This window comes from Gossypium raimondii, chromosome 6, assembly GCF_025698545.1.
Source record: "Gossypium raimondii isolate GPD5lz chromosome 6, ASM2569854v1, whole genome shotgun sequence".
In the NCBI taxonomy this organism is placed as follows: Eukaryota; Viridiplantae; Streptophyta; class Magnoliopsida; order Malvales; family Malvaceae; genus Gossypium; species Gossypium raimondii.
This window is the reverse complement of record NC_068570.1, coordinates 53,376,143-53,395,060: the sequence shown is the minus strand read 5'-3', so window position 1 is coordinate 53,395,060 and position 18,918 is coordinate 53,376,143. Positions and strand designations below refer to the sequence as shown.

The window sequence follows — 18,918 nt, the reverse complement described above, 5'->3', positions numbered from 1 at the left end:
CGCAAATAAACTGCCAATAATCAATATTGTTGACAAGCCACCAAAATTGCAGATATACTGCCACATAATCAAAATCGTGAACAGTGTCACATTAATGCAGATAAACTGCCACATAGTTTCACCTTTCACATATCCCACCCCATGCATGTGATATGGTCAAAATCACTTTTTCACTTAAAAAAAATCATTTTTCACTTTGGCATGTGAGACATGCTCATTATATCACTTTTCACTTAAAATCACATAGGCATGCTTAACATGCAAATCACATATGTCCACATGGTACCAAAATTTCACATTTTATAAATCATGCGAAAATCAAATATGCCATAAGATCTCATAACATGAGAATGAGATTTTCATAATTTTCATATAATTAATAATCAACAAATCACACATCATACATATCACCAAAATCAATGGTTTCGAATCACTTACTTGACATAGTCCATAACGATGAGTTTTATCTCTCTTAATGGATACATAAAGTATCCTCATCAAACATAATTTAAATAATAATTTTAACAATATAAAACATAGGTTTATTTTTGTTTAATGTTAAAACCCGCACCTGATCTAACCAACTCTAATGCAAAAAATTCCTTCTAACGCCCACTTTTAGATTTAATTAGATCTATCTCGGATCTAAACACAAAACGAATAATCCATCATTAAATCGTCATTCAAGTTATCCTTTTAAATAAAAATGGATTAATCTTGATTTCCAATACCACACTTACGCTAATACGACTAAAATCAGAGATGTGATTCACTTCCCAAAAGTCAAAAGTGTTCAAGTTGTTAGCAATCGACCCTTTACACAAGATCAATTTACGAGATGTTAATATCGGAAAAAAACGATGTCTAACACTAATACTACATTCGGATATTAATAAAAAGATGAGGCAAAAGTGATGATTTAGTACCCAATATCATCTCATACTTACGTTATTCTTTAACTGAATATTTGCTGAATCAACCGATCAAAAGGAGAGAAAGGATAAATCAAAGAATTAATTTATAGCAAATGATCTTTTTAAGATAAAAGCAATAAAATTCTAGCAAGGATTTATCAAAACTAAAAAGATGGAAATTAAGGTGGAAGTGGCGAGTTTTTGAGAATAGAAAAGAAAAAAATAGGAAAAATGGTGGTGACGATAGTGGTCCTGTGGTGGCCCGACAGTGGTGAGGTGGTGGTGCAAAGGTGGTGTGCGTAACTAATGGTGGTGGAAAGTGGAATAGAAGTGGAGAAAAAGAGGTGCAATGGTGGCTCAAAGAAGAAGGAAATGGAAGAGAAAGGCGGAGCAATGGAGGAATTGGTTAAGAGAGGATGATGAGACACCAAAATGAGAGAAAAAAGTGAATGGTGGCTAACTTAGGTGGGATGGACGGTTCAAGCTTGGTAAATGGGAGAAAATGGAAGCTTTGGGAGACAATGGCATGAAAAGTAGATCAAGGGGAACATGTGGAGTGAAACAGGGGTTTATGGGGGAAAGTTGACTAGCTAAAGGAGGAAAGAATCTTTCTTTGTATGGTAACTAGGAGTGGCCGGTTATGGAAGCTTTGACCAAAGTTTTATGAGCCAAAAATTGAATAAAAACATAAAAATTTGGGGAATCACTACACCAAAATATGTTTTTAGCGGCGTTTGGATAAAAAATGCCGCTAAAGATCGAGCATTAGTGGCGCTTCATGGAAAACACCGCTAAATATAAGCATTAGCGGCGTTTTTCAGAAAGCGCTGCAAAAAACCTAAGCCCAACGACACCGTTTTCTGAGCTTTCGGAGATTTAGCGGTGTTTTTGAGAAAGCACCGCTAATGTTCGGGTCTTTAGCGGCGTTTTTGAGAAAGCGCCGCTAATGCTCGGGTCTTTAGCGGCGTTTTTGATAAAGCGCCACTAAAGCTAGGGTCTTTAGCGGCGTTTTTGGGGAAGCGCCTCTAATGCTCTAGTCTTTAACGGCGTTTTTGAGAAAGGGCCGCTAATGCTCTGGTCTTTAGCGGCGTTTTTGAGAAAGCGCCGCTAATGCTCGGGTCTTTAGCGGCGTTTTTGAGAAAGCGCCGCTAATGCTCGAGTCTTTAGCGGCGTTTTTGAGAAAGCGCCGCTAATGCTCGGGTCTTTAGCGGCGTTTTGAGAAAGCGCGCTAATGCTCAGTCTTTAGCGGCGTTTTGAGAAAGCGCTAATGCTCGGGTCTTTAGCGGCGTTTTTGATAAAGCGTCGCTAATGCTTAGGGATTTAAAATAATTTAAAATATTTGTTAAAAATGGAAAAATTAAAATAATTTTAAATTTTTTTGGGTACAGTACTATTTTTTAAATTTATATGTTAAATAATTTCTTATATAATCGTAAAAGAGATAGTATTAATTTTAAAATATTGAATTAATTATCACTATAGTTTAGGGTATATGGTTTAGAGTTTAATGTTTAGGTGTTACCATTTTAAGGTTTATGGATTATGAGTTTAGGGATTATGGTTCAGGGTTTATGGTTTAAAGGATGGGGTTTAAGGTTTAGAGGTTATGTGTTAAGGGCTTGTGGGTTTAGGGTTTTAGCTAGGGTTTAGGTTTATGGTTTAGATTAACTATTGTTTTCTAATTTATATATTAATTAATTTATTATATAATTGTAAAAGAGATAATATTAATTTGGTTCTTCAAAATCGTGTGAAGATTTGGTTCTTCAAAATCAATATAAGCTATATCCAAGAATATCCCTATCTTATCCCATTCTGGTTCAGCATTTTTAGTGCTCGGTTCAGTTTTTTTTATTCGGTTCAATTTTTTGATTGTTTTGCCTTGTCCCTGCCATGATCAAATAAGAATTGATTGAATAGATTAAACTTTGCAAATGTTTTAAAATATTGAATTAAATAGTGGGCCAAGCCAGACCAAGCTATGGCAATGCCCAATTTTAAAAACTTTTCCAACTTCAAGCTCGTTTTACCTGAATCACCCATTTCATTGTTTAAAAACAATAAAAATTATTTTATATTTAAATTTAATTATTAAAAATAATGTCAATATAACCTGTTTATATTTTTATTATTTTAAATGATAAAATAGGCTAAGTTCGACTAGCCTAAGATTAAAAATATACATCTAAGCCTAACCATATTTTGGACTAGGTGGATTGTATGGGTAGTGAACATTTCTAATTATCATTTAAAGAGTAAATAACATATATTTTTCTAAAATTTGAAAGGTTTTATATTTTTCGTGATTTAAAATTTTAAAATGAATTTTAAAAGATTTTAAACTTTTATTTTATAATATTTATATACTTTTAAAGAAAAGACCAAATTAATAAAATTACAAACATTAAAGACTACAAAATTATTTTACCATTTTTAATTGCTACATTGATAATTTTAACTGCAAAATTAGATGTTTAAATTAAAAAAATATCAATAAAAGTGTGATATGTTTCTTTTTAGATATTAAATCGACAATTACATACGTGCTTATGAATTAATATTCATGTTTTAAATATATTTCACATTCGATTTGAGTTGACATTTAATATGTAGTTTATCAGTAAATTGATGAAAAAATCTTATTAATACAATACTGATACTTTAAAATTTTGAATAAAATAAAATTTAAAGTTTAAGACCAATTTAAAATCTTATTAATACAATACCTGGTGTTGTTTTGTTTAAAATAAAATTATTTTTTTGTAATAGCGGCGTTTTTGTGAAAAACGCCGCAAAAGGTAATTAAAATCCCGCTCAATCCCAAAAAAAAATATTTTTGGTTACCCGCTCATTACTCTCTCTTCTTCTCATCTCCGTCGTGTGCCTTAAATCCCCCCAAATAAAAGATTGTACTTAATTCTTCTTCCCTTTTTATCTCAAAATTTGCCCCCAAATTTCCCATTTCCAGCAACACCAAGTCAATACACCTACGCCAATCACACTTGTTTTTCCTTTTCATTTCACTGCACTGAATTCACTCACCATAGCTACTCCTTTTCTCTCGATCTGTTAGGGTTTCTTTTAATTTTAGGCTTTCAAGGGAACGTACAATTTCCTTTTAATTTTACTGGTGATTTCTATGGCAACGGAAACCCTAGATGATAAGAAACCGGAGGAAGAGGAGGTGAAAGAGAAGACTGAAACTTCCCATTGAATAAGAAATCAGTAGAAGGAAAAAGAAATCAGATCTTTCTAAATAAGAAGAAAAATCAATACTTTCTTTCCATTGAAGAACAAGAAGTGAAAGAGGATATTAAGGGAAAATGTCAAGAGAAAAACTAAGAAGAGCCGCACTTCCTCCTGCTCAATAGGTGTTCTTTTTTATTTCTATTGCTTTTGATTTTGATTTTTTGTTTCTTTGATTGATTAGATGTTGGGGCAATCCTTGTGGAAGACACGACCTGCACTTTGGAGCTTTTCAAAGTTCTCTCCTATTGCCAGAAAAGAGGTATTTCAGTTGTTCATTTCTCCCTTTGTTTTTGTTTAAAATGTGATTTTCTCCACGTTTATGAGCTAAGTACCGTTGAAAGAAATTTGGGCTTGTCTTAGGATTATTTCTTTTTCCTGCTACAATTCTCCCATGGCTGTTGGCTAGACTCAAATTACAAGTTAAACAGTGAAAACCAAATCATAATTGAATACAAATGGATAAACAACTAAACAGTATGACTTAATTCTAATAATTAAAAGTATGACTTAATTCTAATAATTAAAAGTAGTATTATGTACTTTATCTATAAGAACGTTACGTTTTTTTTTATAAAAGTTGATTTACAATTTTCATTTTATTTCTTATATATTGCATCTAATTGCAATTTCTTTTCTTTTATTTTTTTAATTTGAGAAGCAAAAAGTAAGAAATATGAGTTTGTAATGTAATGAAATTGAGAATGTTGTAATTATTTTTGTTTCACCGCAGATGCACTATGCTCTTGACCCATTAGCATCCAATTCATTAGAAGAGCAAGAAATCATTGGTACCCCAAATATGAATCATTTCGTTAACCGGGTCTTTGAATTACATAGAGCTGAATTTGTTGAAACTTTGAATACTTTGAGAGAACAACCTGATAAGGCTTTTTCATTTTTTAATCGATTGAAAGAAGATGGGTTTTCTCATGATGTTTGTACATATGCATCTATTATAAGAATATTGTGTCAGTGCTGCTGGGAAAGGAAATTGGATTTGGTGTTGTTGGAAATCATTAGGAGAAAGAAGCATTTAGGTTTTTATCTAAGTTATATTTCTACATTTTCTGTAATTGTTCTAGGTGATAGTGGGTATGTTTTATTTTATTTTATTTTTGCAGTCTTGATTTGTTTTTCTTATGATCTGTAGTTATTGGATTTCCTTTTCTTTTTCGTCATCCTAAATGCAATGCCGTTATCGTAGGGAAGTAGATTAAGGAGGTTTACCTCAAATATTTTATTTCTTGTGGTATGGAAACCAATGGAAAGTCTCTTAGAAAGCCTCGACACTTTTTCAGGGAAATATATTTTAGGACTTGTTTTGTATCTACTCCAATCATAATTTATTAACAACTGGTACCATCCTGATATTGGACATGTGATGTTAGTTGTTAGTTGTTAATCGTAATTTATTAACAACTTGTTTCTTAGACAAGACACCTGTGAGCGAACTTTGAAAGGGTTGAAGCATGTCTTCCTTCTACTATTATTTGCTCAGATTGAAATAATGTATTTGATGCTATCTTTTTCTTGTTTGTTTTTCTACTCTAGAATATATTTTGTAGTTTTATTTTAATGCAAGAGTAGAAAAATGCAGTTTTCTATGATTATTAATATGATCTTTTGTCATATGTTCTTCAGAACAAGATATTACACAGCCGGATTGAAGCTATGCATATTCAGTTTGCTAAGAAAGATCGTGGTTCTGCACTTGCAGAGCTAGTGACAGTTTCAGGCATTGGAAATAATTGGTCATATCATATTTCTTAGTTACTCCTGTTTCCCATTAATATAACTTCAGAAACGAACCCCACTGGCACTGTTCGTGACATTTTCATTTCTTATTTGTGACAGGTGCGAAAGTTTCTCTATGTATCCAAGAACATATGACCTTATTCATGCTAATGGTGTCTTTAGCTTGTATCAAGATAAGTACTTCTCTTATCCATATTTTTCCAGTGTGCTATGTTTCATTAGGAACCAAAGTTGTCATTCAGCATATAATTCAATACACACATCCACTGTAGCCATGCTGCATCATTTAAGCCTTTTAAAATTAAGAAATAATAAATGGTAGTTTTTATGAAGTGAAGAGTTATATTTCAATTGCATTATGTGGAATAGGGAAGTCTTTGTATGCTGAATGCGTTCTTGGGATGCCATTATCTATAGTTTCTAATCAATTGTATGGTATTTGTAAATGATTATATAGGTGATAGGTAAATCTTGTGACACCTTTTCTTTCTTTGTTCACCTCACTTTATAGCCTATTTTTTCCCTCCTGCGTTGGATCTTAATTTTTTTAAATCACATGATCTCAAATTTCAATTTCTTTTAACATTTATTGGAAGAATAATGTGGTCTCATTTGATTGTTTCTCCTATTGCTTCTACTCGTATTTCTTTTTGGATGAATAAATTTATTTGTTTAATCCTCATCATCCTGTACAATATCATGCTTGCAAGTTTCTGCTTTCCTCCTTATTGCAGATTTACTATCCTGTTATCCCTCTGTTGTTCTCCTTGATGTGGATATTTCTTGTGAAGAAGTACTTACATTTTGCTGTTTATTCATGCTTACAGGATAGGATCAAATGGTTTGGAGAACTCGAAAGCACTCCTCTGTCACTCCTAAACAAGTTGTTTAAATTATTTTCATAGCCTACTTTGATTGCTATTATTTGTGGGAAAATTAGTCTACATTCTTTAAGCTGATCTTAAACTGCTTCCTACATTGTTTCAGCATTGGGAAGAAAGTTTGCGTGATGCACACACGTTTGGAAAACTTGTTCTGTTTCAGAACTTGGATCCAGCTTACTCTTCAGCAGAAGTGGAGGTAATATTTATTATGAATCACAATTAGGTTGTGTTTGAAGCATTTTGTATTTACACGGATAAATTTTTGTTTTCTTTCACTTTTCCTCTCCCTACATGTGTGGTTTGTACCTTTTATCTTTCTTATGAATAATGCATGTTTATATTGCAGGATATAGTCTGGAATGCCCTCAATGAAACTTGCAGAGCAAAGATGGTGTAGCAGACTGCATTGTATTTTTTATTATCTTGCAATGTGTATAGTCATAGGCAAGTTCAACTAGTCAGTTTGTTTCTCATATGTATTATTTATTTTAGTTTTGATTCTAAATTTTTATTTTTACTTTAATATTTATGACAACTTGAGTTCTAACTTTTGGATTTTAATTGTGTTATTAATTTATTATTTTAAATTTTAAAACTAAATTCATTAATTTTTATATTTAGTTTTAAAGTTAAAATTTTCATAGAAATTTTAATTTAAATAATATTTTTATTTATCTTTGAAAGTATATTTAAAGTTTAAATTTAAAAAATAAAAAATAAAACATAATATAATATTTATCATAAAATAAATATTATTTGATTAAAATGATTTTTTTAAATGTTAATGTTTTTAGTGGCGTTTTTGCGAGAAGCGTCGCTAAAGCTTTGGTCTATAGTGGCGTTTGTAAAAAAAGCGCCGCTAAAGGCCTTGACCTATAGCGGCGTTTGTGGGAAAAGCGCCGCTAAAGGTCCTGAGTTATAACTGCGTTTTTGGGAAAAGCGCCGTTAAAGGTCTTGATCTATAGCGGCGTTTGTGAAAAAAACGCCGCTAAAGGCCCTAATCTATAACGGCGTTTGTGGGAAAAGCGCCGCTAAAGGTCTTGATCTATAACGGCGTTTGTGGGAAAGCGCCGCTAAAGGTCCTGATCTATAGCGGCATTTGTAGGAAAAGCGCCGCTAAAGGTCCTGATCTATAGCGGCATTTGTGGGAAAAGCGCCGCTAAAGGTCCTGATCTATAGCGGCGTTTGTGTGAAAAGCGCTGCTAAAGGTCCTGATCTATAGCGGCGTTGACAACAGCGGCATTTTTTGCGGCGCTTTCAAAAACGCCGCAAATACTTTTAGCGGCGCTTAAATGCATAAAAAAACACCGCTAAAAACCTGTTTTGGTGTAGTGAATTAGACATAGGACCTTTAGGAAATTAACTAAGTACTTAACCACTTAACTATTCACTAGCTTATTATAATTCTTACAACATTTTAACAACATGGTGTAACATTTGCTAAGGTTTAAGGCAAAATTGCACTGCATAAGAAATAATGTAAGGGAAGGGATTCAAACACAAGTCATCAAGGATAGCTCCACCACTACTCAACCACTATACTTGATACTTATTTATTATCAAATGAGTAAAAGATCATCTAAAAAAATTCAAATGTGACCATTCTCAGTTCATTAACCCGATTTCTACTAACTCAAATTTTGGGATGTGACACATACAAATGAAAATCCACTCCTATTTATAAAAGTCTTCATGTCTCTTTATAGAAACACTACTATCCAAATAGATAGTAACGTAACATCTCGAGATAGGGCTTAGGAGTTTGGGTCTCGCAAGCAAGAGTTCGCTAGTGGTTTTGCGAACAGGTGTCCACCAAAATACTTTCAGCAAAGTTCGCCAGTGATTCGGCGATTAGAGTACATCAGAAGACATGGTAAGGAGGGTTCACCAATTTTGAGTGAGTTGAGCACGCCAAGGGGTTTGGCGAAGTAGGTGTTTGCTGGTAAGTTTGGCAAGCTGGAATTTGCCAACAAATCTGGCAAACAGGGTTCGCCAGTATAAGTAGAGTCATACTTGAATTAGGAAGTTGATTTGTATTCCACTTAGGAACTACTCATGCACGTAACATTTTCCCTTTGAAATCTTAATTGTAAACTGATGAACACAACTCTATGTACTTACAAATTTCGCACTCAAAAATAGTTCCTAATCAAACAAGTAATGTGCTTTGTATCTCATACTTTCTAACTTAAACAAGTTGTCCAATATATAAGCAGTAAAAGGCTTGTTGATATTCAATCAATTACAATCACTAGTTCCTCTAAAATAGCCACTTAAAAGGTCTTTAAGTAATCACCATACAAGCAGAGATCATTTCAAAATCAATCTCCTTTAAATATCAAATCTTTTAACTAAGTGAACTTCAATTGCTTTAAAAGTCTGAATTTGATCATTGCTTGTCTTGATTCTTCCACATAATGCCTTTACAAATATGTTGGTAGTAATCCTTGAAAAAAAAAGCAATTAATCGTCCAAGAAGTGTTGGTCAAAATACACTAATCAAATAAGGCAAGTTATAATGTTCTGGAAACTTTTTCTCAAGTTACAACCAGCGTTGTGGTTAGCAATTATAATTAGTATTAACAATTTTCCTTTTTGGCATTTATTAAACAAAAAACTTAGAAAGATATCAAGTATGGATAATCAACTCAACAATCCCCCTTAATCCACACACTCAACTATGAATTTAAAACATGGATCAACTATTAATTCAATATATCAAAAGCATTTAACAATTAAAACTAGACCTGTCCATGGGCCAGGCCGGGCTGGGCCCGGAAAATTTTTTTGGCCCGCCTCCTAGGCCCGGGCCCGAAAAATTTTTTTTGCCCGCCTCCTAGGCCCGGGCCCGGCCCGGCCTGAAATATGGGCCTGAAATTTTGCCCAGGCCCGACCCGAGAAAAATATCATAAGCCCGAGGCAGCCCTACCCATTTTTAATAAACATTAAAAATTATTTTAAAAATAAAAAATAAAAATATTTTAAAAGTATTTTAAAATTAAAAATAAAATAAACTATATATATTTATTATATTGGTAGGGCGATGCAGGCCGGGCCAAAAAAAGTGGTGCCGAGGCCTGCCCATTTTTAAACAGCCTTATTTGTTTGCCCAAGCCCATATTTCGGCCTATATTTTTACCCAAGCCTCCCATATTTCAAAGGGCCGTCGGGTAGTCAGCACTTGACCCATAGGCAGTCTAATTAAAACACAATCATAATAAATTGGGGAAATATTAAGTAAAAAAATAAGCACCATCACATATAAGTCCAAAATTCATCACTATATCATCATCAAAAAATTCCCCCAAAAAAAGCTATAAAATCAACTTCAATTCAAGTTCAGCAACCACAAGTAATCAACCCCAGTTAATAATCTCCCCTGAGCTCATTCTCTTTTTTTTTATTCCAAAGTGCCAAAGGCATTTACTATTATTGAGCAATAAGGTACAACTTATATCTATCTCTAATCCTCTATAGTTGAAGTATCTTCACTTGATTCTCATGATACTAGGTGCTTTTGTTAAGACAGATCAGCTTCTCATTCAAATGTTCCATGAGTCTAGCTTAAGTAGTAGTAATTGGCTTGGTAAATGTTGAGACAGTTGCAACAGCGTCTGGTGATGCCTTATCATCCTTAGTATATTCATCAGAAATATATTCTCTAATTATCATGTTTGTTTATGTGAGATTTCTAATTGTTTCTTATTATTTTGCACGTTTATGTTCCATTTCCCCAAGCTCAGCTTCAACAGCCAGTACTGTGTGCAAGATTTCTAATTTAGGAATGAATGAAGAAGAAACTATTTTTAATTATTATGCTCATTTATGTGAGATTTCTAACAAAGCCTTATGTCTTGGTAAACGTTTATCTGGGTTAAAATTGATGCAAAAGATGCTTTGATCATTGCCAAAAAGTTTTGCAATAAAAGTTACTACTATCGAGGAAGCTAAAGAAATAACTACTATAAAACTAGATGAACTTGTAGGTTCAACTTAAGGGTAAAACTTGAAAGAAGTATTGCCTTCAATGTCAACTCAAGTGTTACAACAATGCTTTGAGGACCACCTCTATAAAAGATTGGAAGAAAAGATGGCACTCTTATCAAAGAACACTAACAGATTTGTGAGAAAATTCTCCAAGAAAGGAAATATTTAAAAAGTCAGGAAAAATGTCAGCCGTAAGAAAAGGAAAGCTCTCATTAAAGATAAAGAATCCTATCCTAAAGGCATTATTCAATGTTGTGAGTGCAAAGGTTTCAATCATATCCAATTTAAGTGTGCAAACACTCTTAAGAATAAACATACATCTTTAGTTGTGATTTGGAGTTATGAATCAAAGAGTGAAGCAATTGACAATAATGATCTAAAAATCAATTATGTGGCTTTTACAGCCACTATCGAATCCACTGTTGCACTTGCTTATGTAACATCAACAAAACAAAATCTAAAAATTACAGTAATGGTCCTTTTGGAAGCACAAAAGAAGCCTATAAGGCTATGAAGGAAAAGTTGGGATATGTTATCTCAATTGAATAAAGCATTGAAAGACAATATTGGCAGTAATAAAAGAAGCAAAGTTAAATGTTGTTGAGGAGGAGTTGAGTGTTGCAAAAAAATTTCTCAAAAAGCTTAGCACTCAAAGTGAGAAGTTTGATGAGATATTGAGTGCTAATAGATCTAAGACTAGTAAGAAGGGATTGAGTTACATTGACATTGGGAGAAATCTATATCTCCCACTACTTTTGTTAAGGCTAAAAAATCTTTTGCTCCTCCCCTTAAATATAAGTAAAAAGAAGAATAAAAAACATGTATATCATTATTGGGTTAGTATTTGGTACACTGGTCCCCTAATCTTACTCGTGGAGTCTAAAATCTCCACTGACAGTGTACCAAATATTATTTCGTCTTTATCATGGTATTATTGGCCATATTAGACCATGTTGCTTTAAAATGTTGAATGATTTGAGATGAGGTGGCTCCATAACTGTCACACAGAATGTTGCAATATCTTGTAGAACATGTGGTAGTCGACATAAACTATATGGGTGAGAAAGGGTGAGAAAGGGTGAGAAAAGTTCAAGCGTGTGTCAATTATGAAGATCTATTGGAACATTTTCAAATATTTATAGTATCCCAATAACTATAAATGAATGGGTGTAATTATTCAAAAGATAAATCTTTTGGTCATTGGTCAAAAGTTATATCATTTGATTTTTTAATAAAAGAATTATAATTATTCAAAAAATATTATTTGAATAGTTACAAAATTAAATGAAAAATTATTATTTATTTATTCATAAAGACACCTATTAAAAGATGTCTCTATGAAGAGACATGAAAATTCCTATAAATAGGAATGAGATTTTATTTGGAAATATATCAACAAATTCTAATATTCTTTCTTTCCTTCCTTCATTTTCTAATATTATTAGATTATTCTATAAAGTATTATTGCAGAAATCCTTTGTAGAAATTGAGTTTTTTGTTATACATTGCTTAGTGCATAGTGGACTGTTCTCGTCAGTGCAAAACGCAAATAATCATTGGCTTCATTGTATCCTCAAGGTTAATTTGCTTGGAACTCATTTGCACACCGAAGGTAGGTGAGGGCGAATATAACCTTAAAGATAGTGGCTTGATACACGCCTTGGAGCCTATTCTATTTCTTCTTTTCCTGTTCGAGTTTCGATCGTGTGTTCGAGATTTGCCTTACCGAAGTTTTGAACTAACAATTTTAAGGTTATAATTCATGATGACTACCACAACACATAAAAGTGGAACACTAAGGGAGTTGGCTTCCAACTTTGTTAACCTTGATCGGTTTGATGGTGGCAATTTTTGACGATGACAAAAAAAGATGCACTTTTTATTATCAACTTTGAAGATTTCTTATGTTTTGGATACTCCAAGACCTGAAGAGAATGAAAACGAATCTGTTGCTGCAACCCGAGAAAGACAAAAATGGGACAATGCTGACTACATGTGAATGGGCCATATATTGAATGGTTTATCTGATGGTTTGTTCGACACCTACCAAAACGAGGTCACCACTAAAGAATTATGGGACAAATTGGAGGCAAGATACATGACCGAAGATGTTACAAGTAAGAAATTTCTTGTCAATCGTTTCAATAGTTATCAAATGGTTGATCGTCGTTCTGTTATGGAACAATTTCATGATATTGAAAAGATGCTGAATCAATTTAAGCAATATGATATGAAAATGGATGAAATGATTGTGGTATCCTCCATAATAGACAAACTTTCTCCATCTTGGAAAGACTTTAAAAGAAGTCTAAAACATAAGAAAGAGGAAATATCTCTTGAGGCTTTGGCAAATCATCTTCATATTGAAGCAGAGTATCGAAAACAAGATCAGAACCTAAATTCTGAAAATGCCAAAGTACATGTTACGGAGGAAGTACAGACTACTAAACCATTCAAGAGAAAGTTCAAATAAACTGATAAAGCACCTAAGTTCAAAAAGAAACGAAAGGGCTCATGCTATCATTGTGAAAAGCTGGGACATTTCAAGAATGAATGTCAATTTTTAAAGAAGAAACCATCTTCTAAGGCTGATAATAACGAAAAGTTCATTGCAATGATATCTGAAATTAATACGACACAAGATGATAATACATGGTAGATTGATACCGGAGCAACCAAACATGTGTGCAAAGACAAAAGCATGTTCACAAAGTTCACACAATGTGAATATGACAATGTTTTGTACATGGGAAATTCTTCCACCGCAGCAATCAAAGGCAAAGGGTCTATTGAACTAAAATTCACTTCTGGAAAGGTTTTAACCTTAAATGATGTATATTATGTACCAGAAGTTAGAAAGAATTTAGTGTTTGGAAGTCTGTTAAATAAGTTTGGTTTCAAACTTGTTTTTGAGGCAGATAAGTTTATTTTGTCTAAGGGAGGAATTTTTGTGGGGAAATGGTATATGTATGAGAGCATGTTCAAACTTAATATCATTAATAAGAATAAAAATACTATTTCTGCTTATATGGTTGAATATTTTTGTTTGTGGCATTAGAGATTAGGTTATTTGAATTATAGAAAATTGAATGACATGTATAAATTAGATTTAATTCTGTTTTTAATAATAATATTGAAAAATGCAACACATGTATGTTGACTAAAATTACAAGAAACCCTTTCCTTAAGGTTAAAAGGAAAACAAAATTGCTTGATTTGATACATAGTGATTTATGTGACATGCATAATACTCCTACATTAGGTGGAAAGAAATATTTTGTTACTTTTATTGATGATTGTTCTAAATATTGTTATGTATATTTATTGCATTCAAAAGATGAAGCGCTTGATAAATTTAAAGTTTATAAACCTGAAGTTGAACTTCAGTATGAATCATTTATCAAGTGCTTAAGATCTGATAGAGGTGGAGAATACTATAATCCAAGTTATTTTGAATTCACTAGAATTGTCCATCAAGTTTCAGCCCCTTACACACCACAACAAAATGGTGTAGCTGAAAGAAAAAATAAAGTCTTGACTGAAATGGTAAATTCAATGTTATCATGTTCAGGTCTTGGACAAGGTTTTTGGGGAGAAGCTGTTCTAACAGCTTGTCATATATTGAATAAAATTCCTAATAAGGAAACTAAAATAACCCCCTATGAACAATGGAAGAAAAGGAAACCAAACCTTAATTATTTGAAGGTTTGGGGTTGTAGAGCTATTGTAAAAGTTCCAACACCTAAACGTAAAAAGTTAGGTGAAAAAGGAATTGAATGCATATTTATAGGTTATGCACATAATAGAAAAGGGATATAAGTTCATGGTAATTGAACCAAATGATTCAATTTCAATTAATATTGTTATTGAATCAAGAGATGTTATTTTTGATGAAAATAGATTTAATTCTATATCAAGACAATTACAACCACAACAATTGATTCATTCTTCAAATGAGAATGAGATTCCATTGAAACAAATTGATAATAATGATGAATCTTGTCAAGAATTAAGACAAGTAAGAGGATTAAAAAGGTCAAAGATTTTGGACCAGATTTCATTATGTTTCTTGTAGAAGGAAAATGTGAAAGTATATGCAATAAGATACCGTATTATTATAATACTGAATCTGATATTATTACATTTGAAGAGGCAGTGAAATCTCAAGACTCTGCTTTTTGGAAAGAAGCAATAAATGATGAGATGGATTCAATAATGGGAAATCAAACTTGGATCTTAGTTGATCTTCCACCAGGTTCCAAACCAATAGGTTGTAAATGGATCTTCAAAAAGAAAACGAAGGTCGATGGAACCATTGATAAATTTAAAGCAAGGTTGGTAGCAAAAGGTTTTACACAAAGACAAGATATTGATTACTTTGATACCTATACTCCAGTAGCAAGAATTGCTACAATTAGACTCTTAATATCACTTAACTCTATATATAATTTGGTTGTTCACCAAATGGATGTTAAAACTGCATTTTTAAATGGTGAATTGGAAGAGGAAGTGTACATGGAGCAACCAGAAGGATTTGTTGTTCCAGGACAAGAGCATAAGGTATGTAAGCTTGTCAAATATTTATATGGGCTTAAACAAGCACCAAAACAATTGCACTAAAAGTTTGACAAGGTTGTTTTAGCTAATGGCTATAAAATAAATGAATCCGATAAGTGCATATATAGCAAATTTGAAAATGGAAAAGGTGTCATAATTTGCTTATATGTAGATGACATGCTCATTTTTTGCACGGATTTGGAACAAATAGAAAACACAAAGAAATTCTTGTCAAACGACTTTGCTATGAAGGATATGGGTGTAGCATATGTTATTCTTGGGATTAAAATAACCCGAGATGAAAACACTATAGCTTTATCACAATCATATAACATTGAAAATGTGATTAAAAAGTTTGATCTTTTCAACTGTATACCAGCATCTACACCCATGGATCCTCAATTAAAATTAGCATCTAATGCTGGTAGGAAAATTGATCAATTGAAATATGCAAGTCTAATTGGTTGTCTTATGTATATAATAACTTGTACAAGACCAGATATTGCATATGCTGTTGGAAAATTGAGTAGGTACACAAGTAATCCAAGTAGTTTGCATTGGCAAGCTTTGAATAGAGTACTTAGGTACTTAAAGAAAACTAGTAACTATGGATTGTGTTATAATGGATATCCTCCAATTTTAGAAGGGTATTCGGATGCTAGTTGGATTACAAGTTTGGAAGATCATGCATCTACTAGTGGATGGATCTTCATTCTTGATGGAGGAGTCATTTCTTGGATTACAAGTTCGGAAGATCATGCCCGAGTTGAACACTGATATCGTAGTACACCGCCTCATCATCAAAGAAGGATGTAAGCCAGTCCAGCAGGAGCTCTGAAGGATGAGGCATAACGTTTTGCTAAAAATAAAAGAAGAGGTTAAGAAGCAATTTGATGCTGGATTCTTGCAAGTGGTCAAATATTCAAAATGGGTAACCAACATCATCTCTGTCCCTAAAAACGATGGAAAAGTACGGATGTGTGTGGATTACAGAGGTTTGAACAAAGCTAGCCCAAAAGACAATTTCCCATTGCCTCACATTGACACCTTAGTGGATAATACAACAAGCCACTCACTGTTCTCCTTTATGGATGGCTTCTCTGGATAAAATCAGATAAAGATGCATCCCGAAGACATGGAAAAAACCACATTCGTAACCTTGTGGGGAACGTTTTGCTATAAAGTGATACCAATTGGATTAAAGAATGCGGGAGCTACGTATCAAAGAGCTATGGTAACCTTGTTTCATGACATGATGCACAAGGAAATCGAGGTTTACGTCAACGATATGATTGCAAAATCCAAAACAGAAAAGGAGCAGGTGCAAGTCCTGAAGAAATTGTTCTTAGGGTTGAGAAAGTTCCAGCTCAAGCTCAATCCAGCAAAATGCACCTTCGGGGCTAGGTCAAGGAAGCTGCTAGGCTTTGTAGTAAGTGAAAAGGGAATTGAAATTGACCCAGATAAAGTCAAGGCCATACGAGAATTACCTCTGCCACGTACTCAAAAGGAAGTTCGAGGTTTTTTAGAAAGACTGAATTACATTGCCCTATTTATTTCACAACTAACCGAGAAATGTGACCCTATATTTCGTCTTCTTAAGAAGCATAATCTAGGTGTATGGGACGAGGGATGCCATGAAGCTTCTGATAAGACAAAAAAGTAAATGTCCAATGCCCCAGTACTATCACCACCCAGTCCGAATAGGCCATTGATACTGTATTTGACAGTGTTCAACAACTCTATAAGATGTGTGCTTGGCCAACACGATGAGACGAGAAACAAAGAAAGGGCAATATACTATCTCAATAAGAAATTCATTGAGTGTGAAATGAGATACTCGCTGATTGAGAAATTATGTTGTGCCTTAATTTGGACAACTCGGAGATTGAGGTAGTATATGTTGTACCACACGACTTGGCTAATCTCGAAACTAGATCCCCTAAAGTATATGATGGAGTCGACTGCTTTGAATGGAAGGATGGCCAGATGGCAAATTCTACTTTCTGAATTCGACATAGTTTATGTGAGTCAGATGACAGTAAAAGGGAGCGCAATAGCAAATTTTCTGGCCAGTAGAGCTCTTGAGGATTATGAACCACTAAACTTTGATTTCCCGAATGAAGACCTAATATGTGTGGCAACCACTAAAGAAGACTTTCAAGAAAGTCATCCTTGGAAACTCAACTTTGACGGAGACTCAAACGCTGTGGGTAATGGAATCGGAGCAGTCTTGGTATCCCCAAACGGAGATCATTATCCTTTTACTAGTAAATTGGATTTTGATTGCACAAACAACATGGCGAAATACGAAGCATGTATTATGGGCATCCGTGCAACTGCAGAACGCAAAATCAAAGTACTAGAGGTATATGGGGATTTTGCATTAGTGATATATCAACTTAAAGGTGAATGGGAGACGAAAGATCCCAAATTGATAAGTTATCGAAAGCTGGTTCTCGAACTAATTAAGGAGTTTGATGATATCACTTTTTGCTACCTTCCGCGAGATGAAAACCAGATGGCTGATACATTGGCTACTTTAGCTTCCATGATCAAAGTAAACAAACAAGAGGACATAAAACTTATCCAAATGAGCATCTATGAGACTCCGGCTCATTGCTATAGAATCGAAGAAGAGGAAAATGATGATTGCCCTTGGTACCAAGATATACTGCGAAATGTGAAAAATCGCGAATACCCTAACCAAGCAACCGAGAATGATAAGAGGACATTGAGAAGACTAGCCAATGACTATGTCTTAGATGGAGAGATCCTATACAAAAGAGGAAAGGACCAAGTACTATTAAGATGTGTGGACGCTATCGAGGCAAAGAAAATCTTGGAAGAAGTCCACAAGGGCGTTTACGGGACACACGCTAATAGTTTTATGATGGCCAGGCAAATCATGAGGTTTAGATATTATTAGTCCACAATGGAAGGGGACTGTATTAATTACGCCAAGAGATGTCGTAAGTGACAGATTTATGGGGACAAAATTCACGTGCCTCTTTCACCCCTTCATGTCATGACTTCTCCCTGACCTTTCTTCATGTGGGGCATGGATGTCATTGGACCAATATCGCCAAAAGCTTCTAATGGGCATCGATTTATCTTCGTGGTCATTGATTACTTCACCAAATGGGTGGAAGTTGCTTCATATGCGAACGTCACAAAGTCGGCAATCAGTAAATTCTTGAAAAAGGAGATCATATATCGATATGAAATGCCAGAAAAGATCATATCCAACAATGCGATGAATTTGAATAACAATACCATAGCAGAGGTCTGTAGTCAGTTCAAGATCAGACACCATAACTCATCACCGTATCGTCCAAAAATGAATGGTGCAGTGGAGGCAGACAATAAAAAAATTAAGAAGATCGTGGGGAAAATAACTGAGACCTACAAAGACTGGCATGAGAAATTACCATTTTCCCTCTTAGCTTATCAAACATCTGTCAGGACCTCCACCGGGGCAACACCCTTCTCTCTAGTTTATGGAATGGAGGCAGTTTTACCCATTGAAGTTGAAACTCCTTCTCTCTGAGTATTGGCTGAGTTAAAGTTGGAGG

The 18,918-nt window shown here is 33.9% G+C and overlaps 2 protein-coding genes across 5 annotated transcripts; both read left to right on the top strand.

Moving 5' to 3' along the window:
• The first annotated feature begins 3,753 nt into the window (after window positions 1-3,753).
• On the top strand, window positions 3,754-7,363 carry LOC105772083 (probable methyltransferase PMT2). 4 transcript variants are annotated; one of them, XR_008196605.1, is made up of 6 exons: window positions 3,754-4,422; window positions 5,805-5,914; window positions 6,018-6,095; window positions 6,746-6,801; window positions 6,906-6,998; window positions 7,149-7,363. XR_008196605.1 is itself a non-coding variant. In XM_052631936.1 (5 exons), the coding sequence occupies exons 1-4, from the start codon at window positions 4,345-4,347 to the stop codon at window positions 6,795-6,797; spliced, it is 318 nt and encodes a 105-aa protein (XP_052487896.1). In that variant the 5' UTR covers window positions 3,754-4,344; the 3' UTR covers window positions 6,798-6,998; window positions 7,149-7,363. The 4 variants fall into 4 exon arrangements, 1 of the variants encoding a protein (XP_052487896.1); XM_052631936.1 differs by having other exon boundaries at window positions 6,746-6,998; XR_008196603.1 differs by having other exon boundaries at window positions 3,756-4,422; window positions 6,018-6,801.
• A 10,279-nt stretch (window positions 7,364-17,642) lies between these two features.
• LOC105772082 (uncharacterized) lies at window positions 17,643-18,272 on the top strand. Its single transcript, XM_012593421.1, has one exon. It carries the CDS (start codon window positions 17,643-17,645, stop codon window positions 18,270-18,272), a length of 630 nt encoding a protein of 209 aa, XP_012448875.1.
• The last annotated feature ends 646 nt before the right edge of the window (window positions 18,273-18,918 follow it).

Coding starts and splice junctions, on each gene's coding strand:
- LOC105772082 (XM_012593421.1), top strand. CDS start 17,643: ATGGCGAAATACGAAGCATGTATTATGGGCATCCGTGCAACTGCAGAA.
- LOC105772083 (XM_052631936.1), top strand. CDS start 4,345: ATGTTGGGGCAATCCTTGTGGAAGACACGACCTGCACTTTGGAGCTTT. Junction 4,423..5,804: donor CTCCTATTGCCAGAAAAGAG/GTATTTCAGTTG, acceptor TATGTTCTTCAG/AACAAGATATTACACAGCCG. Junction 5,915..6,017: donor TCAGGCATTGGAAATAATTG/GTCATATCATAT, acceptor TATTTGTGACAG/GTGCGAAAGTTTCTCTATGT.